At 40.5% G+C, this 26,540-nt stretch overlaps 2 protein-coding genes across 2 annotated transcripts in view; both read right to left on the reverse strand.

The window, feature by feature from the left end:
• LOC143724587 (6-phosphofructo-2-kinase/fructose-2,6-bisphosphatase-like) overlaps positions 1-22,459 on the reverse strand; it is a 219,254-nt gene extending 196,795 nt beyond the window's left edge. The window contains exon 1 of the mRNA XM_077217756.1: positions 21,872-22,459. The gene's annotated coding sequence lies outside the window, so the exon portion shown is untranslated. The remainder of the gene's footprint in view (positions 1-21,871) is intronic.
• On the reverse strand, positions 1,940-26,540 carry LOC143724588 (troponin C, slow skeletal and cardiac muscles). Its single transcript, XM_077217757.1, has 6 exons — positions 26,413-26,540; positions 15,113-15,143; positions 10,098-10,244; positions 7,084-7,198; positions 6,862-6,998; positions 1,940-2,077 (listed from the first exon to the last, which is right to left on the reverse strand). Exons 1-6 carry the CDS (start codon positions 26,434-26,436, stop codon positions 2,046-2,048), a joined length of 486 nt encoding a protein of 161 aa, XP_077073872.1. The 5' UTR covers positions 26,437-26,540; the 3' UTR covers positions 1,940-2,045.

The raw sequence follows: 26,540 nt of genomic DNA on the forward strand, positions 1-26,540 counted from the left end.
ATGTTCACTACAAGCATCAACTGTGCAGAAATTCAGTCCCCAAGGTCACTTATCTCTCTCTTCCAGCAGACTCAAGCCTGTTACAAGTATCCTCTGCTCAGCTTCCGGCCGCCCGTCACATCTGCTTCGTGAGTCCCGCTAGGGCCCAGCACAACGTGACAAGACTTCACCCGTCCAAAGGCTCGACCGGATCTCGAAGAAAAACCCCACACCCATACCATGAGGTGATACTATTTATCCTCTCTTCCATCGGCACGAGCTCCAATCGCAACGTCCCCTTCTCGTCCCGCACCGATTTCGAATTACTGGTGATGAGTTCTGTCATCGGTCGCTACAACCGGAACTTCCTGGATCCCGCACCGGAAGTCTTCCCCTCCGGAAACTCCGGCTCACATCAAGCGTTCCGATCTAGGAATTGGTCACCCGTGACACCAGCAAGACTTTTATTTATGACCTCCGGATTAGATTTTTGCAGTGCTTTATTGAGTGGTTACTCAATAAAGCACTGTAAATCTTTATCACTAATAAAGATTCATCTAAACACTAATCTGGAGGTCATAAATGCATGAATTAGCTTATCAGCATTTGAAAAAGACAGCATGTGTCGTAGTTTAGCAATATTTCTTAGGTGAAAGAAGGCTGAGGAAACTTATTCCATATTTCCTAATAATTTCCCTAAGTGGAAGCATAGATGATTAAAAAAGCAGGGGGCCTAATACTGATCCCTGTGGCACTTCACATTTAACTTATGTGCAATCTTACATCTCTTCCCAACACAGGCAAACTGACGGCAATTGGATAAATACAATTAAACCATAATATCTGCAGTGCTCATAAATGCCAACGTGATTCTCAAGCTTATCCACAAGAATGTGGAGGTGCACAGTATCAAAAGCAGCACTGAGGTCAAACAATATTAGAAAAGAGATGCAGCTACTATCTGCCCTGCTGGAAAACCAGCATGAGTTCCTGTGGGCCCAGGCTGGTTTGAGGTGGTTTAATGCTGGTCTGGCTGGTGGACCAGCATGGCCATGCTGTTCTCAAGCAAAACTGAACTGGTGTAGCGGGACGTTTTAGCAGGGCAGAGAATCAAAGCCTATTGACTGCAGTGACTTAAAACTAGTGTTTATGATGCCCATTACTATGTAGTTACAAGAAGAGCTCTCTGATCATTTTTTAGCAGACACTTTTATTCAAACAGACTTTGAGTTCAGTTCTTACAGGTTTAGTCCTCCTCGACTAACATTAGGTTTAGTTAGGTCAAGGATTCTTATTGCTTGCTTTTAGAGGATTGATAAATCATTAACCAATCAAGTTTAGCCACTACAACACACTACACCATCCCATAAATACTAGTGATGCTAGTATAACTCTCTAATACTCTAATTTAAATAGCTTTTTAAAATGTGCCTTAGGAAAAAGAAACATTACTAGTGTGCATCTTGAGACAAATCAATGGCACTGAGAATGCAAGTTGCTTTCAGTTAAACGGCTCAAACATGCATTTTATTCTGGGACTAGGCTTTAGCCTTGTCTGTGAAAGAGGGCATCCATGTTATGTTTTAATGCATGACTCAAGGAATAAACAGACCAAAATTCTCAAAAGCTTTATTCTATTTTCATGAACAAGCAGACACGTTTCATATTGTTAATTTGACATAGGCTGGAAAACAATACACTCTCAAATGTAAACTCAGTCTTTACAAAAAAAAAAAAAGATTGAAAGATGTGGATTATGGGAATCCCTTTAGGATAGTTATTTCTTTCCAAGTGTAAAACAAACTGCAGTTTGTTAAAAATAAAACAAACGGCAAAAGCTACAATTTAATTTACAATTTAAATCTTAAATCTACACAACTTGGCCTTGACTTCAATGTGTTTACAGGTGTTTACAATAATTGAATCTTCTGAGAATATTGTCCTTAAAATTATCGACATATTAATAAGATCTGTCAGTCTATATTTTCTCTCATCAAGCTTGTATATTTGCTATCCTTTTGTTTGACATTCCAGGGAGAAACACCAGGAAGACATTCCTTCATCCTTTATTCCACCCCTTTCATGAACTCCAGGAACTCTGCAATAGAAGGATAGTGGAGATGCATGGGACAGGGACAACGGTAGAGTTGCATCACATTGGGTCTTTAAGGGTTGTGACACAAATACTGTCTCTTTAGCTTAAAGGCTTAGTTCACCTCAAAATGAAAATTTCCTAATAATTTACTCACCCCAAAGCCATCCAAGATATCCATGTCTTTCTTTCCTCAGTGGAAGAGAAATTAAGTTTTTTGAGGAAAACATTTCTGGATTGTTTCGATAATGGACTTCAAGGGCAACCAACATTTTGCAGTCAATGCATCAATGCAGTTTCAAAGGTATTTGAAGTGCTTCAGCGGACTGTGCACGATCGCAGCTGAGGAGGAGGGTCTTATCGAACGACAAGATAGGTCATTTAAATTTTTAAAAATAAATAAATATACATGTATACTTTTTAACTACAATTGTTCAGATTGAGCTGATCTGCAACGTGCAGGGGACTATGTCATCACGTTGTAAGGTCACCCTGGATGTCGCCGGCGCTAGCGGAAGTAACGCCCCACTCGACCGTGTGAAGGAGGATAGTTCAAATTGTATTGTATGTTGAATGGCATATTTATGTCTTTGTGTCATATTATTGTTTAAAATGGTCTTTAAGTGTGCGTATCCTGTTTGTTTAAATCCAGTGGGGCGATACTTCCGCCGACGCCGGCGACATCGAGCTTGACCTTTCAACGTGATGACGTAGTTCCCGGCGCGTTGCAGATCAGCTCAATCCGAACAATTGTAGTTAAAAAGTGTGTATATATATATATATATATATATTTTTTTTTTTAAATGACCTATCGTTTCACGAGATAAGACTCTTCCTCAGCTGCGATCGTGCACAGCCAGTTGAAGCACTTCAAAGACCTTTGAAACTGCATTGATTTGGACTTCAAAACGTTGGTTGCCATTGAAGTCCATTATTCGAAGAAAAATCCAGAAATGTTTTCCTCAAAAAACTTAGTCTTAATCTTAATCTTCCACTGAGGAAAGAAAGACATGGATATCTTGGATGGCATTGGGGTGAGTAAATTATTAGGAAATTTTCATTTTGAGGTGAACTAATCCTTTAAAGCAACACACTAAACCACCAGTATTTAGTAAAATCATTTTCACAAAATTTTCATGGCCTCCAGATTTTTTGTTTGTGTGTCTGAACATGCAATATATCAAAAGTAAGAACAGACCCTCTGCTTTTAACAACAGCAGAAATCTTCTATCAACACTTGAATGTGGGTAAGTTTCATAAAAAAGCAACATTTTGAACAAAAAGTTGAGAAAATCATGTTACTTTTTAAAAGACTACAATATGTGCATAAGCAATGCTTCTATCGATTGTTTCTGCTTCCTTTTCACCTGTGTTTTGATCAGGAGATTCTGTACTCTTTCAGAAGATGTGTATTGGCGTCCCCTACCCCTGATGCTATGGGGACGCTGTACCAACTACGCCATGCTGACCATATGCCTGCTTGTACATCTCAAACTAACAAACTAAGCACTAAGCTTGGAGGCCTCAGCCCTGAACCATTAAAGTATCAGCGGGCGAGCAGCAATGTTCCCTCTAATTTTTTTTCTTGCTGAGCCAAACTTTTTTCTATTGGGCGGACATATTTCGCCACCTGAGCAAAATATTCTTTATACCTGACCTGTACAGCACACGTAGAAACACAATGGTTCCTACATTCAGTTGTAACTTTTAACTTGAATGTGCCATTTTATTTGACCCTTGATGTAACTTATTGGTATTAAATCATATTTTTGAAAAACAAGCAGTTAAGAAGTCACTAAATGAAACACATTTTGGGTTACCTGATATTTTTAACAGTGCTGTCAACAGTACAGTCTTTACCAAGAAATCCTATGAAAAATTATTTACAAAATCTTCTGCAGGACAGTTCAATTCTTTCCAATAATAGAATATAGTATGAAAGAAAAGTAAGCTGTTACACTGAGATGGTTTGGGAAAACCATAAAGTGTTTTTGTACAGTCAATTAATTGTGTACAGGAAGCATTAAACCAGCAAAGTTAAATGATTTTTTATTGCTTATGAATTTCCAATATTTTCTTTAGCAGTGGGGTTTCAAACTTTTTAATGGCAATGAGCCAGTGAGATTCTTTATTTAGGCTTATAATATAATAAAATATAGGCCTAATATAATATTAAAAAAACGAATTGAAGTATTTGTAGTGATATAATACATCAGTTTAAATGCTTCACTTTGTTTACATATTATATAATTATAATATGAAAACAAACTGAAGCATTTAAATAGATCGAATAGCTAAATATTTTCAAGAAAAGTGAATATGTGAACTCTTTTATAGTAATCTAACCATGTCCGCACACAAGACTCACTGCCAATCACACATGCTCACATCATTCTCTTTCTATGAAACCTGTAAACTGCATTCACCAGTTTTCACTCTATAGCGGTTGACCAGAGCACTGAAATTATTTCTCACTTAAACTACAATCAAATGGATTTCCCCACACATTTCGCGTCAGTCCTCTGCGTGGCCTTTTAATCTTTTATGCGCGGCCGCGGCTTCAGAAGTGCCGGCCTCCGCATCAGAAGTACGCGGCCGCGCACTCGCGCAGCTTAGAGGGAACATTGGCGAGCAGTACATCTTGCAACACATTGCTCCCATTACAATGTTAGGAAGTTCCTGGAGCTTCATAGCCTGGCTAACGCCAGACCCAATTCTCTTTGAGACTTGGGTCTGGGAATCACATGTACATTTTCTCGTATTTGAGGCGTGGTTTACAAATGCCCGGCGCCGTTTATTGGGTGCTAAGAATGTCTATCAAACGCGCCTGTACGTAGCTCATAGCCAATCGTTTCAATTATACCAGATGATGTATGTAGAGCGACAGAAATTAGACAAGGAAGAAGACGATGGGTAAGATATTTATGTGAAAACAATGACGTTCAGCGACTATTGCCGTTTGTGCAAAAGCTGCTCTTTTTTCAAAATAAACTTGCATTCTAAACTACTTAGAACAATATCTAAGGCTGCATCAAAAGGTAGCTTCGCGTCTGCTGCCATGTTGAATCCATAGAAATAAACAAACTGCTTCGGTGTGTCGCATAGATGTCGTCATCGTCTTGCTGCTCCCTCCCCGTTCTGTGATTGGTTCCCTAGATGAGGCGAAAATCTGGACCATGGTATCCATACTGCCTTTCAGCGTGAATAAAATCGCGCTGCGGGAAGGCAGCATGGGGAAACCCAGACTAGAAGCTTCAATGTTCAAAAGGACTCTAAACTAGTCCGAGCCACGCTCCAGGAGAGTCTAGTCCCATCAGAGCTGAGCTACCAGAAAATAAACAAACATCAGTTAAGCCCATGACCTCCTTTTTTCCCCCATCACCCAGATCTATGTGTTGCTTCTCTATTATTGTTTCTCTTCGTCCCCAGTTCCTCAGAAGAAGAGCTTTCTTTAGCCAGATTCACCTTTTACTCTTCTCCCCAGGAACTTGTTCCAGGGTCCCGAGGGTGAGGCGGGAGTCAAACGAGGACAGCTTTATCTGACTCCTTGATGCCACAGATGCCTCTTCATCGCATCGCCACCATAGCAGCCATGGACCGGTCAATATAGCTAGATCGGAGAGCTAGATCGGTGACTATCAAAGTTCAGAGACTGTTTTAGGGGATAAGCCCTCCCCTTGATCCTGATAAGCTTACAGTACTGCCATAGTGTGCAAACCTTCACAGCTCTGCCCACCAACCTCAGTGCCGTCTGATATGGTTTAGAGGTCAAAACGGGAGCCTTCAGCAATGAGGTGTAGCCAGGGAAAGGTAATTCGCTAAATTCCTTTTTCCCCAGAGGCATCCACCCATAACCCTTCTCACGAGCCCCTCTACATTCGAATAACTCAAAGCCGAATGAACCACACAAGCTTAACCAGGTTCAAGCTGTGAGCCGGAAACAGATCAAGCAGATATATCTCTACTGACACCACGTCTATTCCATCAGAATCATAGTCCTCGTTTCCCACAGAAGAGGCCGCTGAGCGGGCTTCCACTTCTGGCATAAGGATTATGAAACCGACTGGAAAGTTGAGGGGAACTCGCTCATCTACTCTACCAGCTCTGTGTGAGATTCCTATTATCCAAGCGCTGCCTCAGCAAATCATGGGGAGCAAAGTTTCCTCAATGGGAGATCATCGCAATAAACACATCCACCCCAGACAGATAGCACACAGCTAGTGACCAACGGCAGGCGTTGAAAAACGAGAGCATGGAGGAACACGTGTTTAAACTGTCTGATCGCAACATTCTGCTTACCTTCTATCCTTTCTTTTACACACACTGCTATCTGCACACAGCACACAAACAAACAGCTTCCTGAAGACACAGAAGCTGATGACGTGCTCTCGGGCATCTTTCTTACACTGGGCTGCACATTGCAACGTCATCACACTGCGTCAGGCATGTGTTTGTACACGTGTCACACACACCAGGTCCCATAGCGTCAGCAGCTGACACAGTGTAGAAGTTCCCTCGAAAGGGAACATGGGTTGTCGGAAAATTCTGTCAATGGCCGGGAAGGAGTTAAGTAAGTGGTTTTAATGCAGCATAATCAAACTCTCCACAGTTTAAGAGGATTGCTCAGAGGGGGGAACATACTGAAGTTTCAGATTTCTAGTTTAATGCTGTAAACACAACTGTTTAAAGAACTCTATGCATTTGTAGTCGAGGGGTGGGGGGGGGGGGGGGGGGGGGGGCGGGTGCTGTTGAGTGAACTTGAGTATAACACAACAATAACACATGCTTACCATCATAATCGATTTTTCCATCATTGTTTTTGTCTCCGTCCCTCATCAGTTCCTCAATGTCATCTTCAGTGATGGTTTCACCTGTACCTTCCAGCATCAGCTTCAGTTCATCAAGATCAATGTACCCATCTGTATTCCTGTCCAGATACAATCAAAAACCATCAGAAACCACTAAACCCACCACAGGTTAGTTTTCTTACTTTAGTTTAAGGACATACATACTTATCAAACATACGGAAGAGCTCTGCCAGTTCTTCTTCTGACTTTCCTTTGCTGTCATCTTTCATGCATCTCACCATCATGACCAAAAACTCTTCAAAATCCACCGTACCACTGCCTGCACACATGCACAAACCATCATTTTAGCGCATGCTCATTTCAGAATTTCAATGACAGTACATGCACTGACATTTTATTTTTTATACGCTTTATACTGCATTTTAATGTTTTTCTCCCCTCAAGAAAGTTCCTTTTTTCAAATATTACAACATATTAGTCAGTTAAATAAATAGATAAGTGTTGATACAGATACATTCCATTACAATTTTAACGATAGTGATTATTTCTTCAATGGGTTTGTGATTTTTGAAAATAATGTTCATTTTTAGAAAAACATAAACAAATCACTACTACACTACTACCACATGACACATACTTGCCATTGATAACAAATGTATCACAAAAGCAAATATGAGAACAATGAAAAAAAATGTGTATATAATAATCCCATGTTTTATATAAACATTGTGATTTATAATAAAGAAATTTATTATAACATAAATATGAATAAAATAAAATACCACGTATCATAGATCATTGCATCTTGCTGTACATTTTCCTATAAGTGAAAAGTAGCACCACACCGCACCATGCAAATGCAGTCGAGACAAGATCAAGACCTTCAACAAATGCTCTCTACAACCAAACAATGCAACACAAATGAGTTACTACAACACTCATCTCAACTAAAATAAACTCAGTTGTAGCAGTCTCCTACATCTTACAGGAAATTGACTTTTAACAACGTTACAATGATAAATCTTCATAAAAGCCAACAATCTGTTTAGAGGTTCAGAGGTTTTGATGGTATAGTCCAACTTTCTCTATTCAAGGAATAGGTCGCCTAAAAATGAAAAGTCTGTCTTTATTTACAAGTTAGAACACCCATGCTAAAGTTGCCTAAAAAGAGGAATAAAAAATCATCTTTTGGAAATTGATCTTAATGCCTTAATTTAAAAAATGAGGAAAAATCCAACCTCTAAGGACACCAATTTTCTTTGTGAATGAATAATGTATCATAAATAAAATAAATTCTTAAGTTCTTCCTTCAAATACAGGGTGCATAAGTCAGGACACCCCTATGTTAAATTCCCATAGAGGCAGCGTTTGACTGTTTTGATGAGTAGGTCAAGCCTAGGGTGAGCACCCGTCCCGCTTTGCCTTGTCCCGCACGCCGCATATTGAGAAAATGTTCCGCATTTTCATGAGTCTGTTGGTTTTTAACTATCATATGAAGAAAACGTGCATGCGTTCTTTTGCCTTTTTAAGAAAGCATTTTATTTATTCTTTTTGTGGCGTAGTTTTTCACCTATATTTAACAGCGCTTAGTCAGATGTACAAATGGGCTACAACAGCCATTTTTAAAATCCTATCTATTGGTTGAAAGCACAGGAGTAAACACGGACCCTAGTGGGTTGTGACGCTGTCGATCAAAATGTGGAGCGGTGATTCGTTCCATGTGTTCCCTGTCAGAAAACAAATGGATAATTCGGTCAATTAAATTTTAAATTTAACAGAATTTATCAACTTGTTGCCTGCTATGGTTTTAATTCACATCCTTTCTAAATAAATATGAAAGTTTTTGGTTTAATATATTCCTAATATATAAGACTGTCAATGATCTAAATTCATGTTGGTTTATATTTTATTAGTTCATTATTTATTTTGTTGAATTTTAGTTGGACTTGGTCAGAACTGTTTAAAAAATAGTTTTCTGCATGATGCCTTTGGGCTCAGTGATGTTGAATTTAAATGTCATGTAAAAGAAAGACATGTTACATTGTGATGTAATGGTGTTTTCTGGAAGGGACTAAAGAATAAAGTATTTTTATCAGCTGAAAGGCTGAAAACAAATGTTTTAAAGTTAGATAAACATTATATAACAGTTTCAGGTTATGTTTTAGTGTTGGTAACATGTCCCACATTGTCCCACACAATTTGTCCCACATTTGTTTTGTTTGATGGTGGTCACCCTAGTCACGCCGTACGCAGGGTTTTATAAATACAGAGGTCCCAAAAAAGAGTTTACTTAGGGGGTTAGGGGGCATACTCCCCCAAGCAAATTTTGATTTTCCTGATCTCGACATTTGTGTTTGAAGGCCAAAAAATGGATGCTTTAAAAGAAATAAGAAATGACTCAAGGATTATTTTGCATAGATTATCAATGCAATACTTCTGTGTCTAGAGACATTATGAGCAATTAGTTTGAGCATCAAAGATCAGTTTCAGCTACTTTCTCTTTCCTAAATTAATCAATGTTTTCGGAATAATTTGTTCATTTAATGGTTCAATTGCACTATACAATCCTATCAGGAGGTCTCTCCTCAACCAGCATCCACTGGGTTGATGCGACGGCAGCCACAGTACAATGGTGCCAGTGCACTCACACACACCAGCTACAGGTGTAGAGGAGAGAGAGGGATCGAGCCGGTTCAGTGGATGGGGATTATTAGGAGGCCAAGATTGATAAGGGCAATGGAAGGAACACAGGTCAGGACATACTACTATTTACGAGAAGTGCCATGCGATGTTTAATGACCACAGAGAGTCCAATCATCTGAAGGACGTGCTTGTTACAGTATAGTGTGCTTTTAGCTTCTGTGCCACCTCTGCAGTGCAAAGATGAATTTTGTTGTTAGTGATTTCATTTGATTGGTAACTGCTCTATAGATTGTCTTATTTTTCTAATTGTATTTATTGATTAAGACATTTCTCATGCAGTAAATGGGGATTTTTTTTAGATGAATTTGAGGAGACCTGGTCTGGTCTTAGTCTTGACTCGGTCTTGCCCTGCCTTGGTCTAAACCCCACAATGTCTTGGTCTTTTCTTGGTCACAACACACACAGGTCCTGGTCTTGACTTGGTCTCGGTTTAGGTGAACTTGACTAAAACACTTGTTGACATTACAGGTTAGGGTTCTGGAATGTTAGTTATTCTGGATTGTTCTAGACTTTACCATCCTCATCCACCTCGTCAATCATCTCCTGGAGTTCTTCCGGCGTGGGGTTCTGGCCCAGCATCCTCATTACCTTTCCGAGCTCCTTAGTGCTAATACAGCCGTCTTCAGCGTCCTGAATGAAAATATCAAATGCTGCGCGGAACTCTACAAAACACAACCAAAGAACTTAAGCATTCAGTTAAGCTTTTGTATACAGTATAGTGTCTCTGTAATGAACAATTAAATTATATTGTTAATTAATGTCAGTTTAGTAAATCTTTATTGCATATAGCCCTGCTGAAAAATCTAGCATAAACCAGCATTAATTCCATGTTGGTCTAGGCTGGTTTATTCTGGTTAGACCTGGAATAGTGCTGGTCTAGCTGGTGGACAAGCGTAGTCATGCTGTTCTCAAGCTGGTGTAGCTGGTCCTCAGGCATTGCTGATTCCCATGGGGACCAGCATGCAAAACATAACTTATGCTGGTGACCAGCATTGCTAGATTTTTTAGCAGGGAGGCTATAAATAATGCTGTTATTGTTTTTTATTAGTTGGGGATGGGTGTTAAATTCAGCCAGTTTTTGTTTTTGGTTGGAAACACCGATCTTGATTGGCCAAAAGCATGGTCAGGTGATGTAGCATCAGCTGAGACCATAAATGGATGCCTGAAATGCACGTCACTAGCTTCTTTGTCTTCAGCAAGCCAATGTTTGTATGTCTGTGAGAAGTCTTGTTCTCTGTGTTAGGAGTTGTCTGTCTACTGTCTTGGCCTCAACCCTAAAGAAACCACACTACCCACGAGACCTTTCGGGATTACATGAGCCCTTGCAGAAATACATCCAGGGTAAAGAGTGTCAGGCTGGTGCGTTCCTGCAAACTACTGTATGTCTATTCTGCAGGTGTGCCAGGCTGACCTGCTTAACGCCCTGGACCCGGTGAAGCTATTGACTGAGGCTAAATCAGTCATTGAACTCCGCCAGGCCACATACCATGTTCTCTGTGCCTCTAAGCAGACGGTTGCTCTATTGACTGTGCAATGGCTGCTATGGTTGCGACGTAGCAGCACCTGTTTGGTATCAGCGTAAAACGGTTTCACTATCAGGCCTGTTCAGTGACACAGTCAATGCTGTTGTCGACAGGTTCCAGGCGGCCATAAAGCAATTGGCGTTGTTCAGACTGGTATCTCAGTGTACTAGTGGGATGTAACAATTCACTCCGAGCGGGTTGAAAATCGATGATACAAATATGTGACGATTCAAGTCGGTTGAGATGTTAAACTAATCACGATACATGTTTTAAACAGCAGGGGCGTTAACTGTATACTTGCTTTACAGGAACAATAGCAGCGAGTGTTTTCAGTTCATTCCTAGAGAAGTTGAGTTTGTGAGTGCGCGTGAGCGCTAAGCTCAACTTCCATAGGAATAAATTGAAACGGTCGCTCTGCTCTGAGCCAGTGTGCACGCACCTTCAAACAGAAGCAAACATGGTGACGGCAAGCGTGTACGTATATATGTTGACGTTGACTCATTCAAATCGGAGGTCTGGCGGCATTTTGACTTTCCGAAGACTAATAATCACCACAGGGAGACTGAGAAGCTCCAGTCACCTCCGTTTGCATGTAAAAAAATATTAATAGGCCAAACCAAACTGACAGGCGGATTTCCAGCCCCACTCACGGCGACAAGTGCGAGAGCCACGGAGATCACAAGGTGCATCTGTGTTTTCATTGCAAAAGATACAATGCTGTTTTCTGTCGTAATAAATGCATTCCAGGCTCACAAAGAGAAAGACCAGCACGAGGATGTATTCCACAGACTGAAGGAGAAAACTGTTGCAGAACCAGGTGTTGTATTTATCTCTTTCTCTAAATGTCTACATGGATTATTTTAAATAATTGGTTGATTATTATGGTATGTTTTTCTAAATGTGTTCTGTTTTTCGAACTCTTGCAAATGTAATGCTGCGAATTAAAATAATTTAAAAAATACTATTAAAATCTTGCCTTTATAACAATGTGAAACCCCTGTCACTGTTGTACTTAAATTTTATGGTCTTTTTATTTCTTTTTTGGGACTTGTTTTAAAATGTCAATTTAGTGTTATTATTACATAAAATATATTTCAATTTTATAAAGACATGTACAGCATTTTATCTGAGAAATAAAATGACACTTTTTGTCTTAAATCTGAATTTAAAAAATAACGTGAGAAAATCGCATTGTGAAACCAGTATTGTGAGTCATATCGCATCGTGAGTTGAGTGAATCGTTACATCCCTAATGTGTACCAGTATCGTCCTAGCTTTATCACCTTGCACATTCACAAAGTGCATGGATGCAGCTCTGGCTCCTCAGCGACTCCAGGGCATCCATGTTCTTAGTTATATCGATGATTGGCTCATACTTGGCAAGTCAAAGGACCTGGCGATTCAGCATCGAGTTGAGGTTGAACATAAAGAAAAGCGTCCTTTCTCCTAGTCGGAGGACAACCTTTTTGGGGTTGGTATGGGATTCGACCCCCATACAGAGATGCTAGAATGGATGCTAGAGCTCCTTCCACTAGGAAAGGTTATACCATGAAGTGGTGTCTCTTTGAGTCTTGGTGCGCAAGGCACCAAACATACCCAGTACACTGCCTGGTTGGTTCAGTTCTGGAGCTTTTACAGAAGCGCGTTTCGGATGGCTTTTCCGATTTATCCCCTGCTACACTTAAAGTATACTTGGCCGCTATATCTGCTTGCCACAATCACATCGATGGAGTAACTGTGGGGAGGCATCCCCTGATATCTTGATTTCTTCATGGTGCCAGACGGCTGAAGCCTACCTGCAGACCATGACTTCCTTCCTGGGATCTTTCCATAGTCTTGGAAGGATTATCAGAGCCTCCATTCGAGCCTTTGGAGTCAGCATCAGAGAGGTTTCTGACTCTCAAGGTGGCTCTGTTATTAGCATTAATTTTGCTAAAAAGGATATGAGATTTGCAAGCTTTATCAGTTGCCCCATCCGGCCTACACTTCGCCTCTGAACTGGTTAAGGTCATAGGTGCACCTGAGGCCGGATTACATTAATAAGGTGCAGTTTTTGACTGTTTTCAGTCATCCTTCTAGCTTATTCTCCCGCGCCGTTTGAATCAGAGGAGCAAGAAAAGCTTAATCTTTTGTGTCCAATCAGGGCGCTGAGCATTTAAGTCGACCGTTCAGCCTTGTAAGGTAAATCTGATCAGTTGTGGGGTCTGCCTTGGAGGCTTTGGCAGATGTTCCTATTCAGTCAGTCACTACGAGTTACGTCAGTGACTGCTGAATTGAGATTGCACCTGAAAGCTCTATCATCTTCGAGTTTTAACAGAACCAGCCAATGGACATGTGAGTGAGGACATTGACATTGCATCGCGAACCACGCCCTGTGCTGCGGGTATATAGGAAATGATCAGAGACACATTTAGCAAGTTTTTGCTTCGGAGCCGAGCGTTTCTACGTTGATTCGGCTCTGCTTTCATCTAACATGTGTGGACTTCAGAACCCGGAAGTGTTCCTGTGTTGGTGTGACGGTGCGTCAGTCACCTTTTTCCCAGAAGTGCACGAGAAGGTATCGAAGTTGTGGAAGGCACACTTTTTCTGCCCAAAGACACACTACCCTTGATGTCAGGGCGGACAAAGTGTACTTGGACATCCCTAAGGTGGAGCGTGCAGTTGCAGTGCAGCTTTGCCCGCAAATTGCTGCCACCTGGCGGGGTCGCCCACGTCTCCCATCCAGGGCCTGTAAGTTCAGTTTCTGCCATTGCTGTGTGGTAAGCATATACTGGTCCAGACGGACAACACATCGAGACCGCTACGTACATCAACTGTCAAGGTGGTCTACGTTCCCGATGCATGTGCCTTTTGGGTTATTTCTTCTGTATCAATTCTCATTCATTTGAGGTGCGCAGTATGCTTCACTTCTACCTTCTTGGAGAAGTATTATACTTATATAATATACTTTTATATGTTTGCACGCTATCCCTTTCCATACACGTTCACTTATATTTATTATTGAGTTGGTTTACCCCAGGTTCGTCTCTTTTGGGTAACCATTCCTGGACCATAGGGTTTGTGCTTTTGCATACTTCACAACCTGATTGGTCAGGCATGCCTTCAGTATGGCGATGTGAGTATTAACGTTCCCATAGCATCAACATCGTGATGCTGTGTTGAGTTCCATTTAAAATTGATGTTACTTATGTAACTCGGTTGCGTCACTTTGTCATACTTCATGCAATAACTGAAAATGTCTTGGATCAGACCATTAGAATCTGGTGACATGCATTTCAAAAACCTCATGCCAACTTTGAATCACCACCAGTATATTATAATTATTTGTGAGTATTTTGCTGCCATAGGGTCTGTCAATCATGCTATCATAATGTAAACTATTTTTTGAAGTAAGCTATTTTCTGTGAATGTGGGCAACTTTCAATTTATAAGCTGCTATAGGTAGAATAACAAGATTCAGTAAACATCAAAACTGTTTTGCTACAAACCAGTGTGTTTATTAAAAATTATGATTAAAACAATATGATAACAAATACCAGTTTGCAATATCAATCAGCAAAACAGAGTGTTTGTGTACAGGTAAAATAATAAGAAAAAAAAGAGGATAACACCAGAATCCTCGCACAAGTTACAAATGGCTGCGCCCGTTCTTATGTTAAAAATAATGTAGATACCAAAGAGTGGTTGAGGACACCATGAGGCCATTTGTTAAAATTAAAGCTCACGCTCGGGTCTTTTGACATATTGACCCAAAACAATCAAAACTAAAAAGGAGTGACTTGGGGTGGTCAAATTAATGTCCAAATCTCAAATCCAATTTAAAAAGTGTGGGGGGACTTAAAGCGGGTTGTTTCTATTTTCATTGTTATTTTACACTGTTATCAAATGTACTTTATACAGCACTGTAGGTAGTAAAAAAATAAAATAATCTAGAGGCAATTTAAAACATATAACAACATTTTTGGCCAGTCTGAGACCAAATGCTGTATAGTATTACTATGCCATACCATTTTTCTGCTCATCAGTGAGCTGCTCTACCTGTTGAAGACATCAATGGATCAATAATTATGACAAATTCAAAACATAATGTACACTACACAAATAAACACAAACATGCACCCACACAGATATTACAGTCATTTCGGTCAGTGGACTTTGGTAAGTAGATTTGTGTGATTTTGGTGTTTTTGTAACAAACAGTAAATTTAATATTAAACATAGTAATTAAAAGATTTTTAATCAAATAAAAAAATAACGGTCAATAACGGACCATCTCTGCAAACTCATAGAAAATAAACAAACCGATCAAAGGTTTTTATTTAGTACAGTGTCTAGATTAACAAATAAACAGAAGTCACCTGAATGTCTAGGTTACTAATGTAACTCCTGTTCCTTGAAGGAGGGAACGAGACGTTAGGTCAGTGACTTACGAATTAGGATCGCGCCTGATAGCCCTATAATCTTAAAAAACGGCACAATCGCTGCATCTTTCAGTGCCCCGCGTAAGCCGCCTGATCCCCCGCACCATCGGGGTGGAAGGATAGGGGTTACACAGAGAATTCAATCACTGCTGTTCTTACTTGTTCCCACACAGTAATAATATTGGATAACACTAAGAATGTGTGCCTAATCCAAGCTTTAAGGGGCTCTAGGGAGACCACATCCTATCCGTAGGGAGGTAGAATGGGCAGTTACACAAATGAATTCGCCAGAGGGCAGTGCCACATAGGGAGCCTGTGACAACACCGACAGGGACGGCAGAGCGGGCTCTGCCAAGGGAAAGACACGGGCTTGCCAACCGGGAAGCTGTACCATGGAAGAACACACATTTGGTAATCACAACATATGGACACTTAGTCTAGCACAGGGGCTGACCACTGGGCATGCACACACATGCTAGACCTGGCGTCAGACGCCTCTGACTGTATGGCTGCTGCTGTTGCTGGAAGAACTCCAAGCAGGGTTCGCCAGATGGGGATCTCACCTGAGGAGCAAATAGCGCACATATCCAGTCCTAGGAGGGTAATGGCGCAGCGACCGGGATACTGAGCCAGCCCACCCGTATATCAACTTTTCCCAGACAACACATGGGAAGAAACAGGCTCTACTCTGAGGTTGTAGAACCTCACGAATGTATTAGGTGTCACCCAGCCCGCAGCTCTGCAGATGTCTGCCAGCAAGGCGCCGTGCGTCAATGCCCAGGAGGAAGCAACACTCCTGGTAGAGTTAGCTCTCACCCTAAGGAGGCACGTCTCACCTTGGGACTGATACGCCAGGACGATGCCATTCACAATCCTGTGGGCCAACCTCTGCTTAGAGACAGCCTTTTTGCTGGCCTCCATAAGAGACAAATAGGTGATCTGAGGTCCTGAAGCTCTGTGTGCAGTCTACATATAGACGTGTAGCACGCACAGGGCACAAAGATGCTAGGGCTGGGTGCTTGGAAGTTCACCACTTGGTCCCTGAAAGGAGTGGTGGGAAATTTGGCCATATATTCAGGCTGGGGTCTCAGGATGGCGTGATAGCAGGGCAGCCCGAATTCCAGGCATGTTTCATTGACCGAAAATGCTTGCGGGTCCTCGACCCTCTTAAGAAAATTGAGCGCAATCTGGAGCGCTGTGTCAAGAGACATGATCTTAATCTCGACTGACTGCGAGGGCTTAAAGGGAGCTATCTGTAGGCCCGTTAAGACCAGAGAGAGATCCCAAGATCCCTGGTGTCTGAGCACCAGGTCCCTGTGTTCCCACAACTGATCTTGCAGGGCGCAGGGCAACAGGGACAGCCCGAAGGTGAGATCTTTGTACTGGTATGGCTGTCCCTCAAATGCAAAACGTAAGAACGGTCTGTGTCGAGGGAGAACTGAGACATGAAAGTATGCGTCCTTCAGGTCAATTGCTGCAAACCAATCATGGGGGAATTCCAGGCATGTTTCATTGACCGAAAATGCTTGCGGGTCCTCGACCCTCTTGAGAAAATTGAGTGCAATCTGGAGCGCTGTCTCAAGAGACAGGATCTTAATCTCGACTGACTGCGAGGGCTTAAAGGGAGCTATCTGCAGGCCCGTTAAGACCAGAGAGAGATCCCAAGAGGCATAGGCCTACATATCTATAGCGCAAATAGTACGCAACGCTCGTGTGCCCAAAATGTCAACAATATTAAAGTTTATGTAGGAGGCAAATGCCTGCTGGCATTTTTCTTTAAGCAGTCATTTCTGCAATTTTCCAAATAATCACATTTCACCTCCTCAAATTACTGTTGCAAATCTCTTTACACCACTTTCTTATGTGCGTATACACACACAAATGAAATGTCCGCAAGCACATTATATCATCAGCAGGTTCAGCATCTTAAATAACGACTAAAGAGCAAATGAAGCTTAACTTACATTTCAGAAACACGCACGGCAGGCCTTCATCGCAGCAGCAAAGGTCTTAACTGCATCCTCTATTTCGATTCTCCGTCACATATGAAACAGCCAGCCACCGCTGTCAGCGAGCCGAGCCGCCGTATTGAAGCACTGAGGGCGAGCGCGCTGCGCCCATACCTCCGGTTCAGTTTCCCGAGCCCACGAAGTGCGGCGAAAACATTTTCGGTGTAACTGCCAGACGGTTCATCTCGTCTGCGACAATCTTTGCGGCATCCATCTTCATTGAATTTTGATATCAGAGAGAGCTGGCCAGAGCACAGCATAATAAGTAGCCATGTGGTTGACTTGGAGGGCGGGGGCAAAAGCGCCGGGTTATTCAGTATGGAAATACACACAGACAATGACACGCCACGCCCCTACTGCATGCTAGAATCTCCGAAAACAAGCCGATTTCAGCCTCAAAATGTAAGCTTTTAAATATACCAATACTGCTATCTCAAACATGGAGAGGCTTCTTCGTGATTTCAATTAACAGATTCTCCAAAAAATTGAAAATCACCAATTTTGAAAAAAAACTCTTCTTTCTCATTTTGCTCGAAAGTTGTGCTGCCGACTTGTGTCCCTGGTTTCTGTGACGGGTCACAAAGGGTAAGGGAATAGAACAACTGGCATTGGTATGTGTCCACGGCAGAAACTGGTGGAGATTAAGGAATACTGCTAGCAACTCGAGACAATTGATATCCCACTGCAATCAAGGTCCTGTTCAGGAGCCTGAGGCAGCATGCCAGTTGCACATGGCACCCCAGCCGATGGTGGAGGCATCTGTTGAGACAACAACATGCCTGACACTTTTTCTAGGGGAACTCTGGCGCGTAGAAATGCAAGGTCTGACCACTGGCTAAAAGCTTGGTGGCAGGTCAGAGTGATGGTTTGACAGCAATCAAAGCTGTGTTACCATGGCTGCAGAAGCCATATGCCCCAGGAGCCTCTGAAATCATTTCAGTGGAACCTCTGTCCTGGCCTGAACAAATTCAAGCAGTTCAGCCCTGACTGAGCATGCTCGTTCATGAGACGAGCTGTCAGGTTGGCCAAATCCAACTCTATCCTGGCAAAAGAGATCCTCTGTGAGAATTTGCTCTATTCCCAGTTGACCTGAAGCCCCAGATGGCTGAGGTGTCTGAGCACCAGGTCCCTGTGTTCCCACAACTGATTTCTGTGAACTGAATTGCATAGCTGAGTCTGATCATCTGAATGAGCCAGCGTGATTGGCTGGGAAGCGTTAGCCAGGCTCCCAGCGACCGAACCAGTGGGACCAATGGGACCACAGACGTAACCGTGGTGTGGCAGTGAGGGACAGGGACCCGACCCGAAAGGCACAGTGTCCTGGAGTGGGGTCTGAGTGTGCAGTGCAACACTTACCTAGCTCCACAGTTTGGCGGGGGGTGCTTGAGAAGGGGGTGCATTTGGCAGGGGGACCCAGAGAATGGGGAAATTGCTGTTTTGTTGAAAATATGGGTACCACTGACCATGAGCCCATTGGTGGAACATAAAACAAACTCAAGGAGCAGTGCCTTCACCGTCTCCTGAAGAGCAGGTCTCCTCATCTCTGAGTCTCCCGTCTCAGGAATGCTTCTTCGTCTGATGCTTGGAGGGTCTGGCAGTATCTCTGTATCTCTGTGTGCGTTTTAAATTACTTTTAAATTTTAATTATTTCGAAAGTGTAGTGGCACCAAGATGGGATACTATGAAGGGGGCCCTTGGGTTTGTTATTGCCTCTGGGCCCTATGTGTTTTAATGCAGGCCTGTCTGTTGCAGTAGAGCCTCTTCTCAGTATTAACTCATCTCTGTCTCTTGGTCATGTGCCAAGACCCTTCAAGCTGGCCTTTATTAAGCTTCTCATTAAGAAACCACAACTAGATCCAAATGAATTGTCAAATTACAGACAAATGTCAAATCTTCCATTTATTTCTAAAATACTAGACAATGTTTGTCTGCTCAATTGTGCTCCTTTTTGCAAAAAGGGATTCAGGATTATTATAATACAGGCCTTCTGAAGTGAATCGATGCATTCACAAGTCGACTTACGCCAAAAGAGTAACCCTTGAACATAATGACGAAGGCGGTTGACCAGCCGTGAGAGGCGTCGAAGCTTACGCTACTCCTACATCTACGTTATACATGCGTCACTGGGTACTCTTCTGGCCTAAGTCGACTTGCATACAGCCGTCTGCCAGAAGATAATTATTTTAGTTGATAAAGCTTTAAATATGGATATTTTTCTTACATGAACGCATCGCTTCACTTCAGAAGACCTCACGGATGGATGTGCTTTGATGGAGTTCCAAAAAATATACCCAGTGACTCCCATTATAAAGCTTGGAAGAGCCATGAATTTTGTTTTTTATATAACTCCTATTTAATTAATCTGAAAGAAGAATGTCATATACACCTAGGATGGCTTAAGGGTGAGTCGATTGTCTCGATTGCTCCTGTCTGCCTTGCTGCCGGTTTGTGTCTGTAGCTTCGTATATCTTTCTGTTTTGAGTCATTATTTACTACTATTCGCTGTTGTTTATACTGCTAAATACAACTTACTCAACATCACATATTAACCTGACATCGCTAGCTTAAATATTAATCATTGCTAGCAGAGCAAGCTACTGATTCGCTATCCTGTTAGTGTGCCATCCATGCGCTCTTTATTTATTTATTTAGCTTGCGCTTTTTACAAATCCATCAAAGCTGTGGTAAGTAGAATCAGTCAACAAACACGGTAAGTCATGTCCTCTTCTCCTCTTATTGTGACTTGCACTTCATGTAACATTTATAGCATAGGCTTCTCTGTCTGCACAGGATTTACATGTGATAAATGCAGGGAGATAGTCAGGCTGACGGAGAAGATTTCAGAACTATATTCACGCATCCAAACTTTAATTGAGGTTAATTGTAAGAGGGCAAGGGTTTTAGACACTGCTTTGAATGCGATTAGCTTAGAGAACACTGTACATTGTTCGGTTCCGGCTGAAGTAGAGCCTGTGCAGCAAGGCAATTCGGTGGCAGTGAGACGCTGTAGTCGCGGGACAAAACACCGCTCTTTCGTTCCGATCACAAAATCAAACAGATTCTCCCTACTCAGTGAAACACCCACTGAGAATCCTGTTGAATGTACCCTAGTTATTGGCGATTCTATTACACGGAACGTGAAAATAGAGCCACCAGCCACCATAGTCACATGTTTGCTGGGAGCCAGTGCGCTTGACATCAAAGCAAATTTAAAATCCTGGCTAATGCTAATCGTAAATTTTCTAAGATCATTATTCACGTTGGCACTAATGATGTTCGACTTAGCCAGTCGGAGATCACTAAAATTAATGTTAAAGAGGTGTGTGAACTCGCAAGTACGATGTCAGGCACTATAATTTGCTCTGGCCCTCTTCCTGTTCGCAGGAGCGATGAGATAGTTAGCAGATTGTCATCACTCAATGGCTGGTTGTCTAAGTGGTGTCCGCAAAATAATGGGGCAGACCTGACCTGTTGAAAAGAGATGGTATTCATCCCTCCTGGGATGGTGCTGCTCTTCTCTCTAGTAATATGGCACATAGTATTAGAGCTCAAACATGACAATCTGGGGCTCAGGTCAGGAAGCAGACAAACTGGCTAAACCAACCGTCTGTCAGCTGTCTCACGTCACTGAGGTCAGATAAATCCCATCACATAGAGACTCTTTCACCTAGATATCATAATATAGAGAATGTGTCTGTTCCCCAAAGAAATAAAAAAAACTACAAAAACACTTTTTGTTAATGATATGATCACAGATTATAACCTAGATGTGCTGTATTTGACAGAAACCTGGCTAAAACCAGACGATTACATTACTTTAAATACGTCCACCCCTCAAGATTACTGTTATACAGTTTTTCTCGATTGCTTAAACACTTTAACCAGGCTTTTGAGTTAAAATTTAAAAACCATAACGCCGTTTATCAAAAAGCACACCCATTTCCCTAAACTATAAACACTATTCCCCTGTTTTGACACATAAATCGGATTTGTTGAACTGTCACTGCAAAACTCTACACACAAATCCCTTAATTTCTCATTGCCTACACTATTTTGTCATTTAGAAAGCACAAGCATTCAATAGTGTTCACTCAAGTCACCACAGCTTCAGCTCCTTTAGCACAGAATTGCCAAGGTGGAAACATTAAGAGTCAAAATTGATCACACACCAATCAGAACCTTCAATAGATAGACAATGGACCCAGAAAGAAGTGATAGCAGAGTTGGAGGACACCCGACAGGGGGAGGAGGGAGAGTGTAGGGCGAGGGGGATGAGGACGATGAGGAAGGGCATGGGCAAGCAGTCTCGGATGAAGCTCGTGCCACTCTAGTTTACCATGTCCTTGTCCATGGTTTGACTATGGGGGAGGCTGGGCTACAAGTACAGCCAAACTTGAGTCGCTTCTCCGTCGCCTCGATCATAAGAACCTTCAGGAAACAGGTAAGTGTACTTCAGACTGCTCTCTGCTGTAACCTTTGAGCGTGTTACAACACATACATGTACTGTAGCTATACTACTGTAATAAAAAGAAATGCACCAAATTGCCTCGCATACAGGTATCTCTGTATGCTTCCATTTAGTAAAAGGATGTTTTACAGTTACAGTAATCAGTACTTCTATTTTTGTAGGACACAAAGACGATGGAGTGGAAGAAGCTGCCTAGACACTTCAGTTGATGCTTGCCACGGGGGATCAGACATGCTATAGGGTTATTTTTGTATGTGTAGGAATCTGGTGCTGAGGGTGTGGCTGATGCTACGTCTACATTAATCCGGATAGATTTGAAAGTGGCGTTTTCGTTTCAAAACGCTTTTCGTCCACCCAGTCCACATTTCTCAAAAGCATCGTCAGCTAAGTTGATCGTAGAAACCATTGATGGCAATTGTTCTACGATCAACTTAGGCTTATGATGCTTTTGGGAAATACAACTAAATTAAGTTGTGAAAAATAGTCTAAATTAAATAAGGGTAATGATTTAAGTTTTGAATGCCTTTACATCAAGGTGGAAAATAACTTTCCTAATTTTAAACAAAAAAGATAATATGAAAAATAAGTTGTTTTTCTTAGCTGGAGAAATCAGAATCTAACCTCTCTCATTGGTTGAACGCTTCAGTAAAACCTTGTTTTTCAGGTTGGTTGAATCCAGTAATAAACAGTAATCTTAAATCATTTATTTCACTGCAATAAAACCAGTTTTTCAGGTTGGTTGAACTCACCTCAGTTATCATCAAAAGGTTCCAGATGCTTAAATAATATAAAATACTTTATATCTTTACCCCATACATTTTCCTGGTTGGAACATCGAAGTGTGAAGCATTTGAGCAGAGTCCTACTTATTTCAATTGTTTTTTTTGTGTTTTTTTTTGGTAGATTACTTAATGCCCACACATGCAAAGTTGATTACAGCATTAATTAATAATTGACATAATTCCTTGTTGACACAGGAAATACAGATATAAAGTATTTTATATTATTTAAGCATCTGGAACCTTTTGATGATAACTGAGGTGAGTTCAACCAACCTGAAAAACTGGTTTTATTGCAGTGAAATAAATGATTTAAGATTACTGATTATTACTGTATTCAACCAACCTGAAAAACAAGGTTTTACTGAAGCGTTCAACCAATGAGAGAGGTTAGATTCTGATTTCTCAAGCTAAGAAAAACAATTTATTTTTCATATTATCTTTTTTGTTTAAAATTAGGAAAGTTATTACCCTGTTTGTGTAAATTGACAAAACATATTTCAAAGTTGTTTTCCCATTAAAAACAGGTTTATTTTAGTCCAAACTAATACTTTATTGAAATACACAGACTTAGGTTTGATCCGAGTTATTTTGCAGATTACACACTACACTGTAAAATCTAATTAGTTAGTCTTACTTAAAAAAGCATGCAAACCTATTTCCTTAAACAAACTGAAATACAAGTGAAATAGGAATAGTATGTTGTACTGACAAATTTCACTAACATTGATTGTTAACATGAGAGTTCTAGTAACTAAGAAAGAACTGTAGATTACTTGATAATTTACTCTTGACTTAGTATAGCTACTCAGAATTACCTACTCCCAGAGTGCATTGAGGCATTAATAAATTATGCAATTGCTTTGTTGTACTATTGTTTTTGTTAGTTTGTTATATTTGCCACTTTTATTTGCTGTCTTGTGTAAGCAGTAGCACAACAAGAAACCGCAAATCAAATTGTAATTGTTACAATTAATATATAATACATTTAATTAAATTGTTACCATTGTTGGGTTTTGCATGCTGAATGTTGAAGTCTGTGTGTGACTCAAGCATGGTTAACTGCAATATATTGTAACAAATATCGAGGGGTTATATCAACACAATTAAAAATTTCACAAGGCGTTTATGATGTAAGTGTTAGTATTGAAAAGATCGTTATTTGAAATGAAGAACAGACATGTTATTGATTTATTTAGAAGTTAGACAACCAAAAAGTTGTAAAAAGCAACCTATTTATTATTTCCCTTCCTTTGAAAACCTAATTGTGATTTCTTATTGCATTAATAGAAATAGATTTAGGCCTACAATATTATAAATGAAGTTCCAAGTGCCCAACCGAAGGGAACACTAACACTAACATTAATTTATGAAGTCAGCTTATGTGATGTTCTCTCAAAAAATTCAGTTGTATTGACAATTCAACAGTCAAGATGACTTTGGGAAATGAGTGAATGCAACAAGAGAACGATAAACGCAAAAGTGGAGGAAATGAGTTAAAAGTCTAATAACCCAGTTCAATAACTCATTTGTGCTTGACAAAATGGCTCTCAAACCAATCAATTAATCTTAACTTAGGTTTTCTGAGTAATTAAGGCATAGTATGTGAATAGTACAAATTAATAGATTTTTACAGTTAAGTTTAGATATTAAAGAGATAGTTCACCCAACCAAATCTGCTTGGTACAAACATTCTTCCTAAAATATTCCCTTGTGTTCAGCAGAACAAAGACATTTATACAGGTTTGGAACAACTTGAGGGTTAATAGATTATGACAGAATTTTCATCTTTGGGTGAACTATCCCTTAAAGTACAAGTTAACTAAAAAGTGTTAGTTAGAACAACTGTTGGATTTTACAGTGTACAGATAAAGGTATATCAGAGTTAAAAATAACAAACCGCATATAAAGGACATTAGGATATGAGGTGGCCCAACAATAGATGTGTAATCCAGCAAAGTTAATGAGACAGATGCTTCAGAAAGAGTTACTGTCCATAGTTTTATGTTAGATCCAAAACAAACCACCAGTCTGATGTGACACATTAACCTGTATCTGTATGTTCTTCCCAGACTCACAGTCTCATGGATATCTCAGACAGAGATCAGTGGAGATAACCTAGTGCCCCTCACACACATAAAACATGAAAAACACACACTGTGTGTGTGCTTGTGTGTGAGGACATTCCATAGACATAATGATTTTTATACTGTATAAACTGTATTTTCTATTCCATAACCCCTACCCTTAAACCTACCCATCACAGAATACACTTTTACATCTTCAAAAAACATCACTGAGTATGATTTATAAGCTGTTTTCCTCTTGGGGACCAATAATGTCCCAAATGGATTTCGGATATTGCCATCCTTGTGGATACATTTTGTCCCATAACATTGGGTTTACCAGGACATGCACACACACAGACACACACACACAATTCTGGAATCTGAGTGAGTGTGTTTTATCTTAAGCGCCTGCTTTTCCAGCACGCAGACACACATGCATGGCTGAGCAAAGCATGCCAAAATTAGACATGGGAGGAAGGCGGTGCTCCATGTGTAGTCATGAACGATAGCGTTTCTGGCCTCTCGAGTGGCTCCTATCTAACTCTGATAATGCTCAAGAGTCAAGGTATTTTGAGCTGTCTTTTTTAGCTTTCGACATTATGATGGCTGCTTGAGCGATGCCTCATTTATGCACATTATAATAAGATTCCCAGTCATTGTTAGTTGGGGACATTTAATTTTATATTTAGCAATATTATTACAACATTATTTACCTTTTATCTCTGTAAAGCGGCTTTGAAAAAATCTATATTGTAAAAAGCGCTGTATAAATAAAGATAACTTGACTTGTATTTTATTTTGAACATTAATATGTAGTTTTATAAATCCTTATATACGGTAATACCCTAAGGTATTATTGAGTCACTTTTTCTATGAATCAATAATGTGTTTATGAAGCCTTATAATAATATACTTCTTATGATGAGTAGGCCTATGTTTTCATTCATATTTTTTAACCACAGCTGTAATAAACATTTATGGTTATGCATGGTTACATTTAAATGGTAGAGTGCATTACAACACATGATCAACACCATGTCTTGTGTTAGAGTAATCCATAATAGGGTCAGATACGGGAAGAAGCCCCTCGTAAGTGTTTGCCTTTACCTTTACATTGTAACATATTTAGATTTAAGTTTGGAATGTTTAGGTTGATGATGTACTTTTTATGTATCATTAATGTAAAATACTAAATCAACCAATTCATTTTTAAATTGTGTTCTGACAATTTAGTTCAAAAATCAAATAACCGTCAAAACAAAGCAAAGTAAAAGAGATTCATCTGAAAGGTAAATTCATTCTGTAACTTATATACAGGTAATTCTGATTAATTGATTTCACTCAATTAGCCTATAGGCTATAAAAATTAAATACTGTCTGCCTTTAATAGTGCAACCATGAATTACCAAGTATTACGATGGATTATATAACTTTAGTTACAGCTACAGCTAAGTATTTTGAATGCTTAATGCATTAAATCTAGGCGTCCTATGGTTAGTGTTGAAATACTTTGTTTTACACTCAATCCAAGAAAGTTCTATGGAAAACTGCATAGACTCACCGCTGCTTTGTAGATATCGTTCATTGTGAGGAGATCAGATGAAGTGGCGTTAGTGCAGAAGACAGAGCTTTATAGCAGGAGAACGGGACAGCCTGTTCCCTATGGGATGGCCCATCACAGTCTCTCCA

The sequence above is a fragment of the Siphateles boraxobius genome, unplaced genomic scaffold (genome assembly GCF_051911475.1).
Source record: "Siphateles boraxobius isolate OS27281-9 unplaced genomic scaffold, OSU_SipBor_1 76, whole genome shotgun sequence".
NCBI lineage: Eukaryota > Metazoa > Chordata > Actinopteri > Cypriniformes > Leuciscidae > Siphateles > Siphateles boraxobius.

Excerpts from the sequence above, each read along its gene's own strand:
- LOC143724588 (XM_077217757.1), bottom strand. The coding sequence starts at position 26,436 with ATGAACGATATCTACAAAGCAGCG. Across the intron at positions 6,999-7,083 it reads CTCTTCCGTATGTTTGATAA|GAATACAGATGGGTACATTG; the intron begins GTATGTATGTCC and ends GTATCTGGACAG. Across the intron at positions 2,078-6,861 it reads TGGAAAAATCGATTATGATG|AGTTCCTGGAGTTCATGAAA; the intron begins GTAAGCATGTGT and ends CTTCTATTGCAG.